The sequence below is a fragment of the Falco naumanni genome, chromosome 1 (genome assembly GCF_017639655.2).
Source record: "Falco naumanni isolate bFalNau1 chromosome 1, bFalNau1.pat, whole genome shotgun sequence".
NCBI classification, from domain to species: Eukaryota; Metazoa; Chordata; class Aves; order Falconiformes; family Falconidae; genus Falco; species Falco naumanni.
The window spans coordinates 127,276,012-127,293,506 of record NC_054054.1 but is presented as its reverse complement, the minus strand read 5'-3'; the positions used below and the strand labels follow the sequence as shown (position 1 = coordinate 127,293,506).

Here is a 17,495-nt window from a genome sequence, read left to right as displayed (position 1 = left end):
CAAGAATAGGATAGGAGGGCTTAGTCTATTGTGAAACTGGTAGCCTAGTACAGTGCTCTTTGGATGGGAAGATATCCACTCAGCTCATTGCTTTAAGTGCCTTTTCATCAAAGGGAAAGAAATTACTGGGTTTTGGAAGTTTTTACTCCAGTGATGAGTTTTGCTCTATCTTGAGACAGCAGTTTTGTCATTCTACATTGGTAAAGTGTCTTCACACTTATCCTTTGATTTGATAATAGATTTTAAAGATATCTGTTCTTCTGCAGTGTCCCAGTACTGTTTCCTGAAAGTTTTTTACATATGCTGTAGTGGGATTTTATTTTTCATAATGCTGTTTCCGATTGCAGCCAGGATGAACTATTTTCCTTCTGGTTTTTATAAAGCAAAAAAGCACGGTAATACTTCTGTATCTGCGGAATCTTACAATTTCCCTCCACAGCTCCCTAAATCAGTCAGAAGTTTTCTGTTAGTTGCCTTCTTCCAGTCAGTCTTGCCACAGGTTATTTGGGTGGTTTAGACTGTCTTGCCACAAAGCCCACTTGTTTGGGGGCTGCAGCTGCTGCACGGAACGTAGTCACATGAATGTACAGGAGCATGTACGGTATCTTTGTGGCTATGCTAATGATAGGAGATTCTGTAATTTGTGGTGCTGATCAGCTGGTGTAGCAAATGGAGGCAAAACCGAAAAGAATCATCTTTGGGGAAAATCTGACTCTTCCTTTCATTTCCCCTTCTATTCCATAGATCTGATCCAGAACTTACAGGCTAAGGTGGCAGTGCATGGGGTCAAATTAGTCATCCCTGGACTAGAAACTGCAGTGCCTGCTGCAGAGTTCTCACCCATACAGAAGGGCCTTCAGCATATCCTTGCTGAAATCTGCCGTCTGGAACTGAATGGAAACCTCTATTCTGAGCTGGAACAGATCGTAACTCGAGAGAAAATGCACTTCCAGGACGACCCTCTTCTCAATGGATTGCTAGATTCTTCAGAGTTGAAGACTTGCCTGGATGTGGCATTGGAGAACACGATCAGTCACAGGATGAAGATAGTAGAGGTTAGCTGGAAGCCCAAGATGGGACCACAGCTAGTGTTTCTAGGCCTTCCTCTAACCTGATCACATACTTCTATTGTTACAGTTATAATTTTGGATATCGTTCATGTTTCAACTTGGTTTCCTCTTTTCCTTCCCCTTTTCTCACAGGCTCTTGCAGGAAGTGGACATCTGTTCTCTCGTGTCAAAAGTATTCTGAATACTCAGCCCTTGTTGCAGTTGGAGTACATTGCCACTGACCACAACCTGAAAAGTCTTTCAGCTAGTGAAACAGAGCTACAGGATGCTGGAATCTTCTTTAGCCAGTGGGATCCATCTAGCCTTCCCTCTGGAAATCTGACCAATGCTGACCTGGTGGTATACAACTGTTCCACAAGTGTTTTAGGGAACACCACTGAAATTCTCTCTAATTTGGCAGCTGCAGTGAAAGAAGGAGGGTTTGTTTTGGTACACACCCTCCTTAAAGGAGAAACTCTTGGAGAACTTGTCAGTTTCCTTACAAACCCAGATCTACAGCAGAAACACAGCTTCTTGAGTGAGGTAAGCCTCCTGGAAGGGACAAATACTTTATATTCTGGAGCGTGCTGTTTGCAGATGCTCTTGTTGAGCAGACATCACTTATATTGCTTTTCACTGAGACCCTATGCAGGAATATGTAATAAAGAGCTCTTCAGAAGAGAAGAATTGTGGATTTCCACATACTAGGTTGGGAGAGTGAACTGTGAGTTCAGTCAGGAAAGCCTTTCTTAATGCATTGGAAATTATTCATTGTTGTTTTGTATATCTACGTAATCTGTATGGAAATACTGAATAGGATAATTCCTTTATAGCTAAAACGTGCTGCATTGTTGGGTAGGGCACAGCTTTATCGCTGTAGGATCCTAAAATGCTTGAGTCTCAGAATATCTCTCTTCCTTTCGATATCACTGCTGGGAGTGAGACTTTACAAACTAGTTAAGTTCTTCTAACATTGAAGTGCTCCCTGAAAGGAAGGCTTTTCTCTTGTAGTCTTCTTTTCTTTTGTCCTCCTTCCTTCCCTTCCTCCACACTTTATCTGATCCCATAATGACATGCAACAAAACAAGCCCTCAGAAGGGGCAGGGGAGAAGGGTATCTGCCTTATTATCTGCAAACCAATATGTTGTACAGATGAACTAATGCCAATGCTGACACAAGAGGAGGAGAGTGAGTGGCTAGGGTAAGGATGTGAACTAGGACATTGCCTTCTCTTGGCAGCTGTTAGACTAAGCAGTAATGGGAGGCTGCCCCTCTACAGAACATAGGCATTCCTCCTGATCTGAGGGGCTGTCGCCTCTCGGCTTCTTTTTTAGAATAAGAAGAGAGTAGCACTTCTAATGGCTAAACTTCTTTGTTTATAATTCTGGAGTATGGTGGGGTTGGATTTTGAATTCTGCAATTACATGGATTCTAGCCCTTCACCTTCTGCAGAGATTTTTTTTTTTAAGGGTATTTAAGAAGAAAGGATGAGTCCTCAGCTTTGCGTCTGAATGCTACTGAAGCTGATGGCTTAAAACCTAGATCTTTCATAAGTGTCAGTAGCCTGGTATTAGCAAATGCCTTGGAGAAGATACATGCAAGTTGAATGCACCTGCTTTAAAGAAAACAATATGACACGGGCAGGAGTAGGCAGGACTTCATATAGTTTTTAAAGTTTTCTAGGCAGGGATACTGTACCTAGTTCCCAATATAAGGTATCCTGCTGTAAATTGCAGTGGAATTGTTTCGTGGCTGGCATAAAAAAACAAATGGATTTTTCTGAGAGCCTGCAGCCATCTTTATTTCATGCAGATTGTAGAGCCTGTTTCTGGATATGCCATACATGCACATTAGTTCTCTTGTTCTTCTGAAATGCTCTTGCACCTGTACATGTAAGTTACAATGATTCTTCCCTGCTAGTGTTTGCTGCTGCTTCTCAGCCCCCTGCAGCTGAAGGATTTGGGTGACTTGGTTTTTCATGTTTCTTCTGTCCCACTTTACTTCTTCTTCTGCAGACAGGGCTCATGTGACATAAACTGATAACATCTAAACTCTGTGTTTCCACTTCCATTATTTTCTATGTTGGCATCTGTATGTTGTGTTTGTGGAGTTGTGCCTTATCGCTGGAATTAAGTTCTAGACACGTTCGAGTACGCCGTGGGATTGACAGCATGATCACTGCTGATTTTTGCACACCTGGTAGTGTGTAAGACTAGTTCCCTAACCAGGGCTTCAAGATAATTGTACTGCTGCTTTCTGAAGATCTTTTAGGGAGGAAGGAGTAATCTAGACATAGATAAAATACTGCTAATCAAATATACTTCTACTGAAACAATACAGAACAGATGCCAAGATTTCAAGCAAAAGCAAGAAAGAGGTGGGACAGTGCCTGTTGTTCCTGGTGAAGCCATTTTTGAGGAGACTGAACATGAAGTATAGACGTGACTTGTATTTTCATTTGACTTCGGACTTTTCTGTTAACTGTTGTTTTACCTGATTTGACAGGCACAGTGGGAAGGCTTATTCAGCAAAGCCTCAATGAATCTGGTTGCCATGAAGAAATCATTCTTTGGCTCAGTTATTTTCCTATGTCGCCGGCAAGCCCCTGTCAAAACACCCGTTTTTCTGCCAGTAGATGACACCAATTTTAAGTGGGTTGAATCCTTAAAGGTGAGAATTCCTGTGTCCTGGATACCTGCATTTCCAAATCACTACAATTTCTAAATGAGATACTTAGCAGTGTTGAAAGAAGTGTGTGTGTCTCTCCATGTGTGTTTGTTTAGTTTTCTTAAAATACAAGTTTTTCATCTCTGCCGTAAGGATACAAGGGCTATTTCCTTTCTGTGGTTTATAGTAAAACAGTTTGTCCTGTAGGAGGTCTTGGCTGACACATCGGAGCAGCCTGTGTGGTTGACTGCCACCAGTTGTGGGAACTCAGGAATTCTGGGAATGGTGAACTGCCTTCGCCTTGAAGCAGAAGGCCACAGAATCAGGTATGTAAGCATGCCCTTGAGTCACAGTTGGAAATGAGATACTTCTGTGATAGGCCTGAAAAGAAGCTATAGTAAAACAAACAAAATGACAACTCTTGTCTTCTAGGTGTGTGTTCATTTCCAACTTGAACCCTTCATCAGCTGTTCCACCCATCAGTCTTTCTTCCCTGGAGATGCAGAAGATGGTTCAGAGGGACCTGGTGGCGAATGTCTATCGTGATGGAAAGTGGGGCTCCTTCAGGCATCTCATGCTGCAGCAAGGTAACGCCTTTGAGGTCTGAGGATCGCTTACAGGGTCTTGAGTCTGAATGGACTTCAAATAGAAAATGAGTAGCTATCATTCCTACAATTATTTTTTTTATTATTTTTTAATAGACAATTTGGAATTCTCCTGCTCCAGCTCACAGTGAACAGTAGCATGCTCTAGTGCCAGCAGAAGGAATGAGCTATTAGAATATGGGTAGTAGTATAGGGTAAGAAAGGTCTTTCTGGAGAGAAAGTTGGGGAGGAGGCAGCAAATACACAAGGAATTTACTCATTCTGGAAAGTGTGTGCCTGTGTTAATGTGTGTAACGTTCTGTTATTGTTCTTCTGCAGCACAGCCTCAGGAGCTGACAGAATACGCCTATGTAAATGTGTTGACTCGTGGAGACCTCTCATCTCTTCGCTGGATTGTCTCCCCACTTCGACACTTCCACACAACTAATCCTGATGTTCAGCTCTGCAAAGTCTATTATGCATCTCTTAACTTCCGTGACATTATGCTGGCTACAGGAAAGCTTTCTCCAGATGCTATCCCTGGTGAGTTACATTTTCCTCTAGTGTGATTTTATTTATGTATTGCTGATCTAGAATTTATTCACATAATCTCCTGAATGTTAGTCATGCACTGGATAAAGTGTATACAGGTTTATTTAGCAAGAAAGCATACTTTTGGAACAGTAGTATAGCCCTGCTGCAGGGCTGTATGCCAAAACTTGCAAAAGCTCTATTTCCAGTTGCAGTCCCATTTCCCATATGGCAAAATTAATAAACCTTGCTGTGAGGAGACATTACTAGCCCCATTGCATAGATATCAACTGTGAGGTGAAACAACTTGATTGATGTTCCAGAGGTGGGCAAGGCATGTGCCAAAGTGAGAATGTCAAAAGTCTCACGCTGCCGTGCTACTGGACATGCTTGGCTTTTAGGGGAGAAAAATGCAAGGTAAAGTAGTCTCCTGCCTACAAAATGGAGGTGATAATATCTTGTCTCATAGTGAGTTAAGAGTTAACGTAATGTCTATTAAATGGTTTTAAAGCATATTATTTTAAAGGAGAGAGAGGGTGGAACATGTAAGTAGTGCGTTTGGAGACTCTTACGGGGCTGGGTTTTGCTTCATGACTGAGATTAGTCTCTGCCAAAAATGGGCATTTGCAAAAACGAAGGTTTCAGAGTATGTTTCCCGGTGATCACCCTTAGAAAAAGAATGATATATAAACTAGGAAGAGGAACAAAATCACCTCTGAAACAAGATGTTTCCATGAAATTTCACAGTTGAAAATTGGAAACTAAAGCAATATCATCAAGAATAAAGAGTAAGATTAATGAGACAAAGTCCTTTTCCACTACTCTTGTAGCAAGAAATTAACTGTGTGGACTTATGAACTGTGTACGTAGTAGACAAATCCCAGCACATTTTCTGTCTCTGGGGTTCTAACTTTCAAGGACTACTGTTGCAGTAAATTCTTGACTAAGGAATTTTAGTAAAAAATGCTAACATTCTTTCAGGTAACTGGGCTTTGCAGCAGTGCATGCTGGGCATGGAGTTCTCAGGACGGGACCTGGCTGGAAGAAGAGTGATGGGATTGCTGCCAGCAAAGGGTCTAGCTACAGTGGTAGACTGTGACAAGAGGTTTCTATGGGAGGTGCCTAAAAGCTGGTAAATCAGTTCTCTTTCCTGGTTTGTGTGTGTGAAGATTTGCCTTCCTGCTCCAGTCTGCCAGCCCTGATCTGACCAGAGTACTGCACAATGGGTAGCTTCCCTTCTGGGAAACAATAACAGAGCTATAGTCTTACAAGCAGCTGTAGGATTTGGTTTAGATTTGCTGCAGGAGTTGAGCACTAGTTTTTCTACAGCAGCTTGCACAAGGTTCTCGTCTTTTCCTTGGGCTCTTAGCTCCATGTGGTTCAGTGTACACTGGGATTTTGGTATTGTTTATGTCACTGGTTAGTTATGGATGTATTTTTGCGGAAGGATGAAACTCTTGGGTGTGCTTGGCATCTGTGGTGGTCTGCTGTATGATTGGGAACCACTTAAACTTTTTGGTCTATCTTGGCAGTTTAACCTTTCCATTGCAGAAAAGCAAATTTCATCAGGAGAATGTAGTAGTCTTTTTCGAAGGCTAGAAATACCTTCTCTCTTTCACTTTGCTTCTTAGGACTCTGGAAGAAGCAGCTTCAGTGCCTGTGGTTTATGCAACTGCTTATTATGCTTTGGTGGTTCGAGGTGGCATGAAGAAGGGCGAGAGTATCCTTATTCACTCTGGCTCAGGAGGTGTGGGCCAAGCAGCCATCGCCATTGCCCTGAGCATGGGCTGCCATGTCTTTGCTACTGTAGGTGAGTACTGAGTGCCCAAAATTACAGGAAAAAAAAAAAATGATTCCATGATTCTTCAAATGCATATTTTAGGCTGGAAAAGACCCTTGAGTTCATCAGGTCCAAGCATTAATCCAGGACTGCCAAGCCCACCACTAAATCATGTTCCTAAACATCACATCTACGCATTTGTTGGGTTTTTTTCAACACATCCAGGGATGGTCACTCCACCACCTCCCTGGGCAGCCTGTTCCAATGCTTGACCACCTTTTCAGTGAAGAAATTTTTCCTGATATGCAATGTAAACCTCCCCTGGCACAACTTGAGGCAGTTTACTCTTGTCCTGTTGCTCGTTACCTAGGAGGAGAGACCGACCCCCACCTGCCTACCACCTCTTTCCAGGCAGTTGTAGAGAAGTGGTAAGGTCCCCCCTGAGCCTCCTCCTCTCCAAGCTAAACACCCTCAGCTCCCCCAGGCAATCCCCACCAGACTTGTGCTCCAGCCCCTTCCCCAGCCTTGCTGCCCATCTCTGGACTCGCTCCAGCACCTCAGCGTCCCTCTTGTAGTGAGGGGGCCCAAAACTGCACCCGGGATTCGAGGTGTGGTCTCACCAGTGCCGAGCACAGGGGGACGGTCACTGCCCTGGTCCTGCTGGCCACACAGTTTGGGATAGAAGCCAGGATGCTGTTGGCTACCTTGACCACCTGGGCACCCTGCTGGCTCATATTCAGCTGCTGTCAGCTAGGCCCTTTCCTGCCAGGCAGCTTCCTAGCTGCTGTTCACCATGCCTGCAGCATTACATGGGGTTGCTGTGACCCACATGAAGGACCCGGTACTGAGTCTTAATATATGCAATCTGCTTTAATAAACAGAGGAAACGTGTGCATATTTATATATAAAAATATGTGTTTGTGTAGAAACACTTTGGTTTTTTCCAGTATGATCTCCTGTAACTTTGATCTAGTTTCTAGACTGAGGATGGTAAATACAGTTACTGACTATGTGCTTGAAACTTGCACAGCACAGACAAATTTATCTACCCTTGTACACTATGTAATCAAAAGTATGGAAGAAGATCAAGGCTTCTTCATTTTAAATTCAGTAATGTGACCAAAGAATGCTTATCCATTGTAAGGCTTGTTCTGTTCATGGTTCTTTTTCTAGCTTATAAATGAGTAGTAACAACTAGGCAGCCTTTGTCCTAAGGCATGATGCCTTTTGAAGCAAGTGCTTGATGGCTGCTCAACCTTACAGTCCTTGGGAAAAGATGTGCAGAGGAAAATGAGCTGTTTCATCATTTGAAGGGCTGGGGGGGCGCAGGGAAAAGTACTGGCATCATTCAACCTGTCTTCTACTTAACAGGTTCTACTGAGAAACGTGAATATCTCCAAGCAAGGTTCCCACAGCTGGATGCTGATAGCTTTGCCAGCTCCCGAAATACTACCTTTGAGCAACACATACTGCGAGTTACACATGGAAAAGGTAAGTTCAAGGACTATTTTTTCCTTCTTTGTCAGTTATGCCACATTATGCAGTTGCACTTCCTAAAGACAAAAAGAGTCACTGGAAAATAGGGTTAGGCTCTCAGCAGATTGAGTTTATGAAATAGTTGCTTCTCCTTTCGTTGCAGGTGTCAACCTCGTGTTAAATTCCTTGGCAGAAGAGAAGCTGCAAGCCAGTTTGCGCTGTCTTGCTCGACATGGGCGCTTTTTGGAAATAGGCAAATTTGATCTGTCTAACAACAGTCAGCTTGGTAAGATGGGGCATTGGGAAATACATCTCATTAGGTTTAAGCAAGCATGACAGCACAACCTATATGCTGTCTTAACACAGGCTAGTCTTCAGATTCCAGCTTTTAGCTGGAATACTTGTTCCACCTTTATCACTAACAATTATGTAGTCTTTTCAACAAATGCTTTCTTGGAGAAGCGTGGCACTCAGTATTTTTCTGGAAGCCTGCAAAAAACACACAAAATATGTAAGCTGTCTTTCTTTAGAATCGGTGTAGGATATCTTGCCCACAAAGTGTTCAGATAGTAAGGTAGTAAGAAGCAGCATTCATTTCACATGGTACTGTTTGCCACTGTGTCTGTTAGCTTGCAGATTCCGTAGATGTGTTGGACTTGACTTAAAAACTTTTCAGGATATAACACATCCATTCGTAATAGATGAATGCACTGTAAAACTCAGCAAATGAAGTTCGTAGCTGTACAAGCTGCGGTTTTCCCCTCTGTTCTGGGTAAACTTGATCATTAGTAGAGTGAAAATAACTGGAATTTTACAGATAACTACGGAGAACCTGATCTTGAGAGAACCTTAATCTGTTGTTTCACTAAATATCTGTGCCATTTTGAATAGGATGTGATGGTTCCAGTTGGAAGGGACCTGCAATAATAGTCTAGTCCAGCTGCCTGACCACTTTAGGGCTGACCAAAACCTGAAGCATATTAAAGGCATTTTCCAAATGCCAGGTAAACATGGATAGGCATGGTGCATCAACGACCTCTCTAAGGAGGTCTGTTTCAGTGTTTGATCACCCTTTTGGTAAAGAAATGTTTCCTAATACCGAGTCTGAACCTCCCCTGATGCAGCTTTGAGCCATTTCCTTGCGTCCTATGGCTGGATGCTAGGAAGAAGAGATCAGCACCTCTCCCTCGAAGTCCCCTCCTCAGGAAGCTGCAGAGAGCAATGAGGTGGCCGCTCAGCCTCCTTTTCTCCAAACCAGAAAAACCCAAAGTCCTTAGTAGCGGCTCGTAGGACGTGCTTCCCAGCCCCTTCACCAGCTTTGCCCTCCTAGATGTGTTCAAGGACCTTCACACTGTTTTTAAGTTGAATGGCCCAGAACAGTACCCGGTACTTCAGGTGAGGCCAAACCAGTGCTGAGCATAGCACGACAGTCCCCTCTCCTGACCAGTTGGTGATGCTGGGTTTGATGCACCCCCAGCTATGGTTTGTCCTTTTGGTGCTACGTCTCACTGCTGGCTTCTCTTGAGCTGCTGCCCACCAGCACCCCCAGATCTCTTTCTGCAGGGCTACTCTCCAGCCACTCCTCTCGCAGTTTATACCTGTGTCTGGCATTACTCAGTCACATGTGCAGAATCTAGCATTTATTCTTGCTACATTTCATGTCATTGATGATTGCCCAGTGTACCAGTCTATCAGGACCCCTCTGCAAGGCCCTTGTCCCTTGAGAGTCAACAGCACCTCCCATTTTTTGATGGCATGGGAAAGATTAACCTGATTTCTCTTGGGTGGGAAAACCCATGGTTTTGAATGTTATGACGTGATGTGTTAGTGAAAAATGACAAAAATGTTCTCCTGCTGTAAAATGATTGTGTATAGCAAGTGTTGGCAGTCTCCTTTCTCATTCTGATTAAATTCCAAAAGATCCTAGCATCATGAAAAACTTCCTACAAGGAAGAGTTGCCTGTGGAGTTGGACAGGAGATGCACGAGATTCTAGCTCCTCTGTGACTCTTAACCCAGCTATCAGTAGACACAAAATGTCCTTTTTAGTGTCAGACTGACCATGTTATAGCTTGTCCTCTTAACACACAGTTCTCGTTTGTGGAGTTTGTTAAACTGGTCTGATTGATTATAAGAGAACAACCCAATACAGCATTTAGAGAGTACATGCAAGAATGAGTTTGCAAAATGTAGAATTCTAGCAACTAAAGACTGTTTTACTCCTCAGTCTATGCTACTGACCTACACAGAAATGTTTCTGAAGCAGAAGATAAGACTCTCCTCTGAAATGTCAGCAGCATCTGATCATAACCAAGTTGCTTTTTCTAGGAATGGCTCTCTTCCTCAAGAACGTGGCGTTTCATGGGATCCTGCTAGATGCAATCTTTGAGGAAGGAAACAGAGAGTGGGAAGCAGTATCAGCGTTGTTGACCAAAGGCATAGAAGATGGTGTAGTGAAGCCCCTGAGGAGTACAGTCTTCAGCAAAGAGGAGGTAGAAGCTGCCTTCAGGTTCATGGCACAAGGAAAGCACATTGGCAAAGTTATGATCAAGGTAATGAGATAATGACTTTTGATTCTCTGATGCACCTGTCATCTTCTGTAGGTTGGATAATTAGATCCAGTTCAAGTTGAAGTTGCATAACTAGGGCAGTACAGAGTTACTGTTTTTACCGTTGACGTTGTAATAAATGTAACTGTCAAGTCCGTCACTCTGATTCTACAAGGGTCATTCCCATTGGCTGGAGAAGCATAGCGTGGAAAGATAAGAAATGCATTGTGTATCTGATCTTAACTGCTTTTTTCTTTTTCTTTTTTTTTTTTTTTTTCCTTTGTGGTGGGAAGGTCCAGGAAGAAGAAAAGGAACATCACTTAAAGTCTGAACCAGTTAAAATCTCTGCTGTCTCCCGAACCTCCTGTCCACCTACCAAGTCTTACATCATCACAGGGGGCCTAGGAGGATTTGGGCTTGAGTTGGCTCAGTGGCTAGTTGAGAGAGGAGCACAGAAGCTTGTACTGACATCTCGTTCTGGCATACGAACTGGTAAGCAAAAGTCATAAAGGAACAGGGAACGTGACTGTCTTTCAACATGCCTCAATTTGTAGTTTTCATTTTAAAGTGTCCTGTCAGCAAATAATAATGTCATGATCCCTTCTTTCCTCTCGTGTACTCTCACTTCAGACAAGTGTTGTTGCCTTTATTCTAAAGGAGGAAGTATCTTTTAACTTGACCTTCACTACTGTACTTTTTTTTTCTCCCTCTCCATTCGCTTGACTCCACCTTGATCTATTTATGGTATTTATGAAACTCTGGTGATTTCTATCTACTATTCAAGTTTTGTCCAATTTTTCTCTTATAGCTGAGTGAGGAACTATTTGGCTATTTGGTCCCTATCTAGTCAGAACAGCATAAGGAGCAGGTTAACCAAACCTTTATGGTTTGAATGCTTCATCCCAGGCACTGTTCACCCCTTTTTTTTTCTTTTTTTTTTTTTTTTTCCTGTTTTTGGTTGGGTTTTGTAGGCTACCAAGCTAAACGTGTTGGAGAGTGGAAGAGACTGGGAATCCAAGTGTTGGTATCTACCAGTGATATTGGAACACTAGAAGGAACACAGCTATTGATAGAAGAAGCTTTGCAGCTTGGCCCAGTTGGAGGCGTCTTTAATTTGGCTGTGGTAAGTGACAAAAATGCTTAGGACTTATAAGAGGTGGCAGCCATTCAAGTGGCTTTTTTACTGAAAGCAGTCAGGCTTCATACAGTTTTAGATTGCCTCTCTGTATTTCAAAGGACACTTTTCCTTGGCCTTACCTGGTGACTAAAGGCTTACAGATCTGGCCCCTTGACCTGGGAAGCAACAGTATGTGGCTAGCAAGCTCAGTTCTGGGAGAAGATGAAAGTTGCCCAAGGGCCCTGGTGAAGAGAAAAATCCCATACAGAAATTCCCAGTTGAAGGCTGCAGTGGCAGTGCTGAAAAGAGCAGACTTGCCAAAAGCCATGTTGTTCTTGTCATATTTCAGGATATTCAGAAATGCATTCTGTAGCGATATCCTCTCATATCTCAAACCATGTAGCAACTTTAAATGGAGAAACTGGAGATACTGAAACTGCACCTTTTTTTTTTTCTTTTTTTCCTTCTCTTTTTCTCTACCTGCTCCCCAATAGGTTCTTAGAGATGGCATGATTGAAAATCAAACCCCGGAGTTATTCTGGGAGGTCAACAAGCCCAAGTATTCAGGCACCCTTCACTTGGACTGGTAGGTGTCTGTAGAAGGGACAGATACAAACTGCTCTTACGGTCCCAGAGCTGATCAAACTTGGTCATTTTAGTCTTGCAGTAGCCTTTCACAGTAACACATAGTTCGCAGGTTTTTTCTGATGGGGTGTCTCTCTCCCGCTCTGCTCCAAGGGTGACTCGTAAGAAGTGTCCAGACCTGGACTATTTTGTTGTGTTCTCCTCTGTAAGCTGTGGAAGAGGAAATGCTGGGCAAAGTAATTACGGCTTTGCCAATTCTACCATGGAGCGTATCTGTGAGCAGCGACATCATGATGGACTCCCAGGTAAGATGACTTCACACACTGTGCAGAATAACCGGTCTTGCCAAACATGCAGAGGAGAATCGGCTAACCAGAAATTTGTGTACTTGTCTGGAATGATAATGAATGTTGAAGGCTGTTTCCTCTCCTAGCTGTTACCCTGAGTCATTAATGTGTGAGTGAACGCTGACCATTTAGCAGTACAAATGAAATGCAGGCCTTCACTTCGCTGTTTAACTCTTCTGTTGCTGCCATGTGGTTTAGTTAGTTGCCTTGTATGTTCTTTCTTCTGATTTCTGCTCCAGGCCTGGCAATCCAGTGGGGAGCCATTGGTGATGTGGGCATCCTTCTGAAGACAATGGGCAACAAAGAGATTGTCGTGGGGGGAACCATTCCCCAGCAAATCAGCTCATGCCTGGAGGTGCTTGATACCTTCCTGAATCAACCTCATCCTGTCATGTCCAGTTTTGTCCTAGCAGAGAAGGTCTCTGTGAAAACTGAAGGAGGCAATCAACGGGATCTTGTAGAAGCTGTTGCTCACATCCTGGGTAAGTGCTCTCCGACAAGCACTGCTAGGTAGTGTCTACTGTCCCAGTGCCTTTGGAAGGCAGTGGTGCTGCCGTAGGTACTCTGTTCAGCATCTCCCCCTGATTTCCTGGGGGGGGGGGTGGTGTGTGTGGTAGTGGGGGTAGTTTAGGTTTTTGTTTGGTTTTTTCCCCCTTTACACTGCTCCCTATCTCCAATAATTGATTTGTTTCTTCAGTATGGGCTTTTCTGCCTTAGTGTGTTTACATACAAGTGCACACACATAGACTTCAGTGTCTTGGGTTTTGGTTAGAGTGAGCTGGTGCCTTTCTCCAGCTGGAGAATCAACAGGAACGGCCCCCAAGAGCAAAAATCTGGAACAGTGCGTAACAGGGCAAAAATGTGGCTGACTTTCCAAGTACTATTCCAACTTTCAAACGTTCACCTTAGGATGTCCCTATGCCACAAAAAGTAGCTTTTATGTGCTTAGTGACTAACTAGCAGTGGATTTTCTTACCAGCTCTGTTTGTCGTCCCATGTGAAATTTAACCATAGCTTAACTGTGTGTTACAAGAGGTGCTGTGTCCTGTCTGTTTTGAATCTGTTTTCTTTTACCATTGTGTCCCCTGTTCTTGTGTTGAAAGTGTCAACTCTACTATGTCCCACTTCATTTGTCTCTTTGCAGACAGAAGTACCTACTGATCCTTTGTTTTCTACAAAAAGAGTTACTGATAAGTAACACTCAGGAGACTGTCTTTAATTTAAGGAATTGTGTGTGTGGTAACTGGTGGCAGATCTGACCTCAGAGAACAGATGTGGCTTTTAGAAGTCACAGGAAAGTGTCTAGAAAATTGTACCAGCTGTAGGGTTAGTTTGGAAGGAGAGCTTGTGTGAAGATGACAAAGGGATAAGCTGGTAAGAAGCCTGATGGTGGGAATGGTGGCAACACCGGGGCAGCACAAGGTGAAGGAGGGAAGGAAGAGCTGTAGATGCAGGTGTTATTATGAGAGGGCTTTTACAGGTATGGAAAGGGTGAGTGACTTGAACAGCGTGAAGATTGAAGGGTAAGAGGCAATGAAAACTTGAGGAATTGCCTCTTCCTCTAACGTGATAGACTGTTTCATCTCGTAGCTGAGGATTAGTTACATTAGTTACATGCGGTCTAAGACCGCAGTTTCAGTTAGAGCCTCCAGTATGTGAAATTCCTTTAGCTGATTATTTTGGACTTGGTCTAGAGCTGAAGTGATGATGTTCTGGGACTTATGTGTATCCCCCCGTCATAAAGCTGTGCACGTTTAACATGTACTCTTAAGATTTGATTCAATATGACCAGATGTGTTGAAGAGGTGAATTCTGAAATCATTAGATGATCTTAAAAGGTAACTCCCCATAGCTGCAGTTTATTTGGGTTTTAGGAGAAAGAAGAAAATTGAGAAGACTGCTGGAGTGCCTGGAGCTGAAAAGAAATTGGCCTTTTGTTAGTGTGCTGGTTTTTTTTTCTCAGGTGTCCGTGACGTGAGTAGTCTGAATGCGGAGAGTTCCTTGGCAGACTTGGGCTTGGATTCCTTGATGGGAGTGGAGGTGCGCCAGACACTGGAGAGAGACTATGACATCGTTATGACCATGAGAGAAATCAGACTCCTTACAATCAACAAACTGCATGAACTTTCTTCCAAGTCTGGGACAGCAGAGGGTATAGTGTCTGCATTAGGGTTGCTTCCAGTCACCTGAGTCCAAATAATTAAGCTCCCAATCTGTTGCTTTCATCTCTAGTGACATAAGCCTCTATCAGATCATGAAATAAGGTTACAGCTGAAAAGCTTTTCAGTGACAGACAAGTCACTGCAGTGCATTGGTGGCTAGGACAGGCCCATCAGTTCTGGGGACGGGGTGTAAGAAAAAGTGTGAAAGTGGCTTTCTTGCCTGGCTAATACCTGCCTGCACAAGTACTCCTGTGCAGCTGTGTGCAGGGTTTTATTCAAGACCTTTTCCCTGTCAGAGGAATAAACCATGTAATGTCATGCTTATTGTAAGCTAAAAGCACATGTGGTTGCTGCAGAGCAGCTGACAATAGGGAGATCTCTGTGTCTGTGCCCTGATGATTTAGTGAGCCAGTGGGCTTATCCAGAGCAGCCCTGAGGTTCTCCTTTAGGACTTGGGCTGCATGGCCGTGACTGATCCTGAATCTAATTGTGTCTGTCTGGTGTGCTTTCCTTCAAAGAGATGAAGCCATCCCAACTGACGAAGACAGGCCTGGGTGAACCTCCAAAACTAGATTTGAACAACTTGTTGGTGAACCCAGAAGGGCCAACGGTCACCCGTCTCAATAATGTGCAGAGCAACGAGCGCCCTCTTTTCCTTGTTCACCCCATTGAAGGATCCATTGCAGTTTTCTACACTCTTGCCTCTAGACTTCATATGCCCTGCTATGGGCTCCAGTGCACAAAAGGTATCCCAGTTCTTTAGCATCTTGAATTCATAAACGTAACGTTCTGAGTTGTAGTTGCCTTGGACAGAGAGAACTTTGTTTCTAGACTCTTAAACTCTGTGGAACAGCATCAGTACCTACAGTCTGTGCCAGGGTCATGTCAAAGATCCGCAGGTAATGAGAAGTACTAGGTTAGGCTGAAGAACTTGTGTATGTGGAAACTGAACAACTGGATGTTGTTGTCAGTCAGATGGCATGGAGTCCCTGCCATCTGATAAGCATGCAGGAGAAAAAAGGCATGCTGTTCTACCTGTCTTTGCAAAGCAGGAACATTCCTTGTCCAAAATGTAGTTGCTAACTATAATTGAGACACTTGCCTTCAAAGTAAACTGTTTCCAGCAGGGTTGTTTCTGAGTTCACGAAAATGTAGTTGTCTCTGCTAGTGCCTTTTCACCAGGGTCTTTCTAACTTGCTTCCATGTTGTAGCTGCTCCCTTGGACAGCATACAGAGCCTAGCAGCCTACTACATCGACTGTATGAAACAGATACAGCCTGAAGGACCTTACCGCATTGCTGGATACTCTTTTGGTGCCTGTGTAGCCTTTGAGATGTGCTCCCAACTGCAAGTACAACAAAATGCTTCCCATGTACTCAACAGTCTGTTCCTCTTTGATGGGTCTCATTCCTTTGTGGCAGCATACACTCAGGTGAGAGATACAAAGAAAATAATCTGTCTGGGGCCCGTCCTGTGTCATCAGGGCTCATGTTCTGGGAGCTTATTATTTTAGATATGAATTGTCAGAAAAGCCGACAAATGTTTCTTGACAGAGGATTTGGGAGACAGTTGCAGACAGTGGTTACTTAGTGATGGCTGAAGGGTGGAAGCATATGGGTGGGTGGTGGTCTTCATTAACTGGCAAGGGCTAGGACACAAATATTGCTCTTTCTATGACAGATCATACTAATGCGTCTTCTGGAAGATCCTGGAGCCTGCAAGACAAGATCCTCATGTAGGGGTGCTAGGAAACCTTGCTTGAGCCTTCCTTTCCACTTTTGTTGTACTTTCTAGAGGATGCTAGGCTCTTGGCAATTGCCATCTGTGGATTTGCTTTTACATCTGCCCTCAAGGGATCTTCCTCCCCCACCCCAAGCTTCAGTCTGTCTTTTTTTCTTCCCCACCCCTCCCTTTTCCCAGTTCAAAGGCCTTTGTTCTTTAATTTTTATATCTAATATTCAAGATCATATCCCTCTCATTCACATTTTATTCTTTTCTGTTCCAGAGCTACAGAGCCAAGCTGAGCCAAGGAAATGAGGCTGCATTGGAGACTGAAGCATTGTGTGTCTTTGTTCAGCAATTTACAGGCATTGAATACAATAAGGTAATGTTTCCTTTTTAAAATCTCTTTATGTTGCACAAGAGGTGTGTGCGTTTTTTGTTTGACGGAGACTGACTCTCAGATACTGAGACTAATGGGGGAAAAAAATGTTTATTTCCAGCTGCTGGAGGTTCTTCTGCCCTTGAAAGATCTGGAGGCTCGTGTGAATGCTGCTGCAGACCTGATAACTCAGATATATACAAACATCAATCGTGAAGCACTCAGATTTGCTGCTGCTTCCTTTTACCATAAACTGAAGGCTGCTGACAAGTACATACCAGAGTCCAAGTATCATGGGAACGTGACGCTGATGCGGGCAAAGTCTCAGAGTGAATATGAAGAAGGTCTGGGTGGAGACTACAGACTCTCTGAGGTCAGTCTGAGACCCATTGGTGACTGTTCAGGTTCCCCTGATATCTGGGGGAGCAAAAGGAAAGCATGGAAAAAATCATCCTTACTGAGGGAGAAGGGACAAAACCTACCTGAAAGAAATTACCATTCTATAGCTATTGTGCTCTAACAAGAACTAAAAGTCCCGGAAAGCAAAC

General features: G+C 43.6%; 1 protein-coding gene across 1 annotated transcript in view; it reads left to right on the top strand.

The window, feature by feature from the left end:
* Positions 1 to 17,495, top strand: part of FASN (fatty acid synthase) — a 44,862-nt gene that overhangs the window by 23,430 nt on the left and 3,937 nt on the right. The window contains exons 22-42 of the mRNA XM_040582302.1: positions 745 to 1,055; positions 1,203 to 1,592; positions 3,555 to 3,719; positions 3,924 to 4,042; positions 4,149 to 4,303; positions 4,640 to 4,843; positions 5,813 to 5,963; positions 6,463 to 6,641; positions 7,983 to 8,102; positions 8,251 to 8,373; positions 10,415 to 10,638; positions 10,929 to 11,127; positions 11,607 to 11,758; positions 12,247 to 12,338; positions 12,491 to 12,642; positions 12,924 to 13,166; positions 14,648 to 14,836; positions 15,365 to 15,592; positions 16,058 to 16,278; positions 16,852 to 16,950; positions 17,069 to 17,320. Of these exons, the coding sequence (XP_040438236.1) occupies positions 745 to 1,055; positions 1,203 to 1,592; positions 3,555 to 3,719; positions 3,924 to 4,042; positions 4,149 to 4,303; positions 4,640 to 4,843; positions 5,813 to 5,963; positions 6,463 to 6,641; positions 7,983 to 8,102; positions 8,251 to 8,373; positions 10,415 to 10,638; positions 10,929 to 11,127; positions 11,607 to 11,758; positions 12,247 to 12,338; positions 12,491 to 12,642; positions 12,924 to 13,166; positions 14,648 to 14,836; positions 15,365 to 15,592; positions 16,058 to 16,278; positions 16,852 to 16,950; positions 17,069 to 17,320 (3,968 nt within the window). The remainder of the gene's footprint in view (positions 1 to 744; positions 1,056 to 1,202; positions 1,593 to 3,554; positions 3,720 to 3,923; positions 4,043 to 4,148; positions 4,304 to 4,639; positions 4,844 to 5,812; positions 5,964 to 6,462; positions 6,642 to 7,982; positions 8,103 to 8,250; positions 8,374 to 10,414; positions 10,639 to 10,928; positions 11,128 to 11,606; positions 11,759 to 12,246; positions 12,339 to 12,490; positions 12,643 to 12,923; positions 13,167 to 14,647; positions 14,837 to 15,364; positions 15,593 to 16,057; positions 16,279 to 16,851; positions 16,951 to 17,068; positions 17,321 to 17,495) is intronic.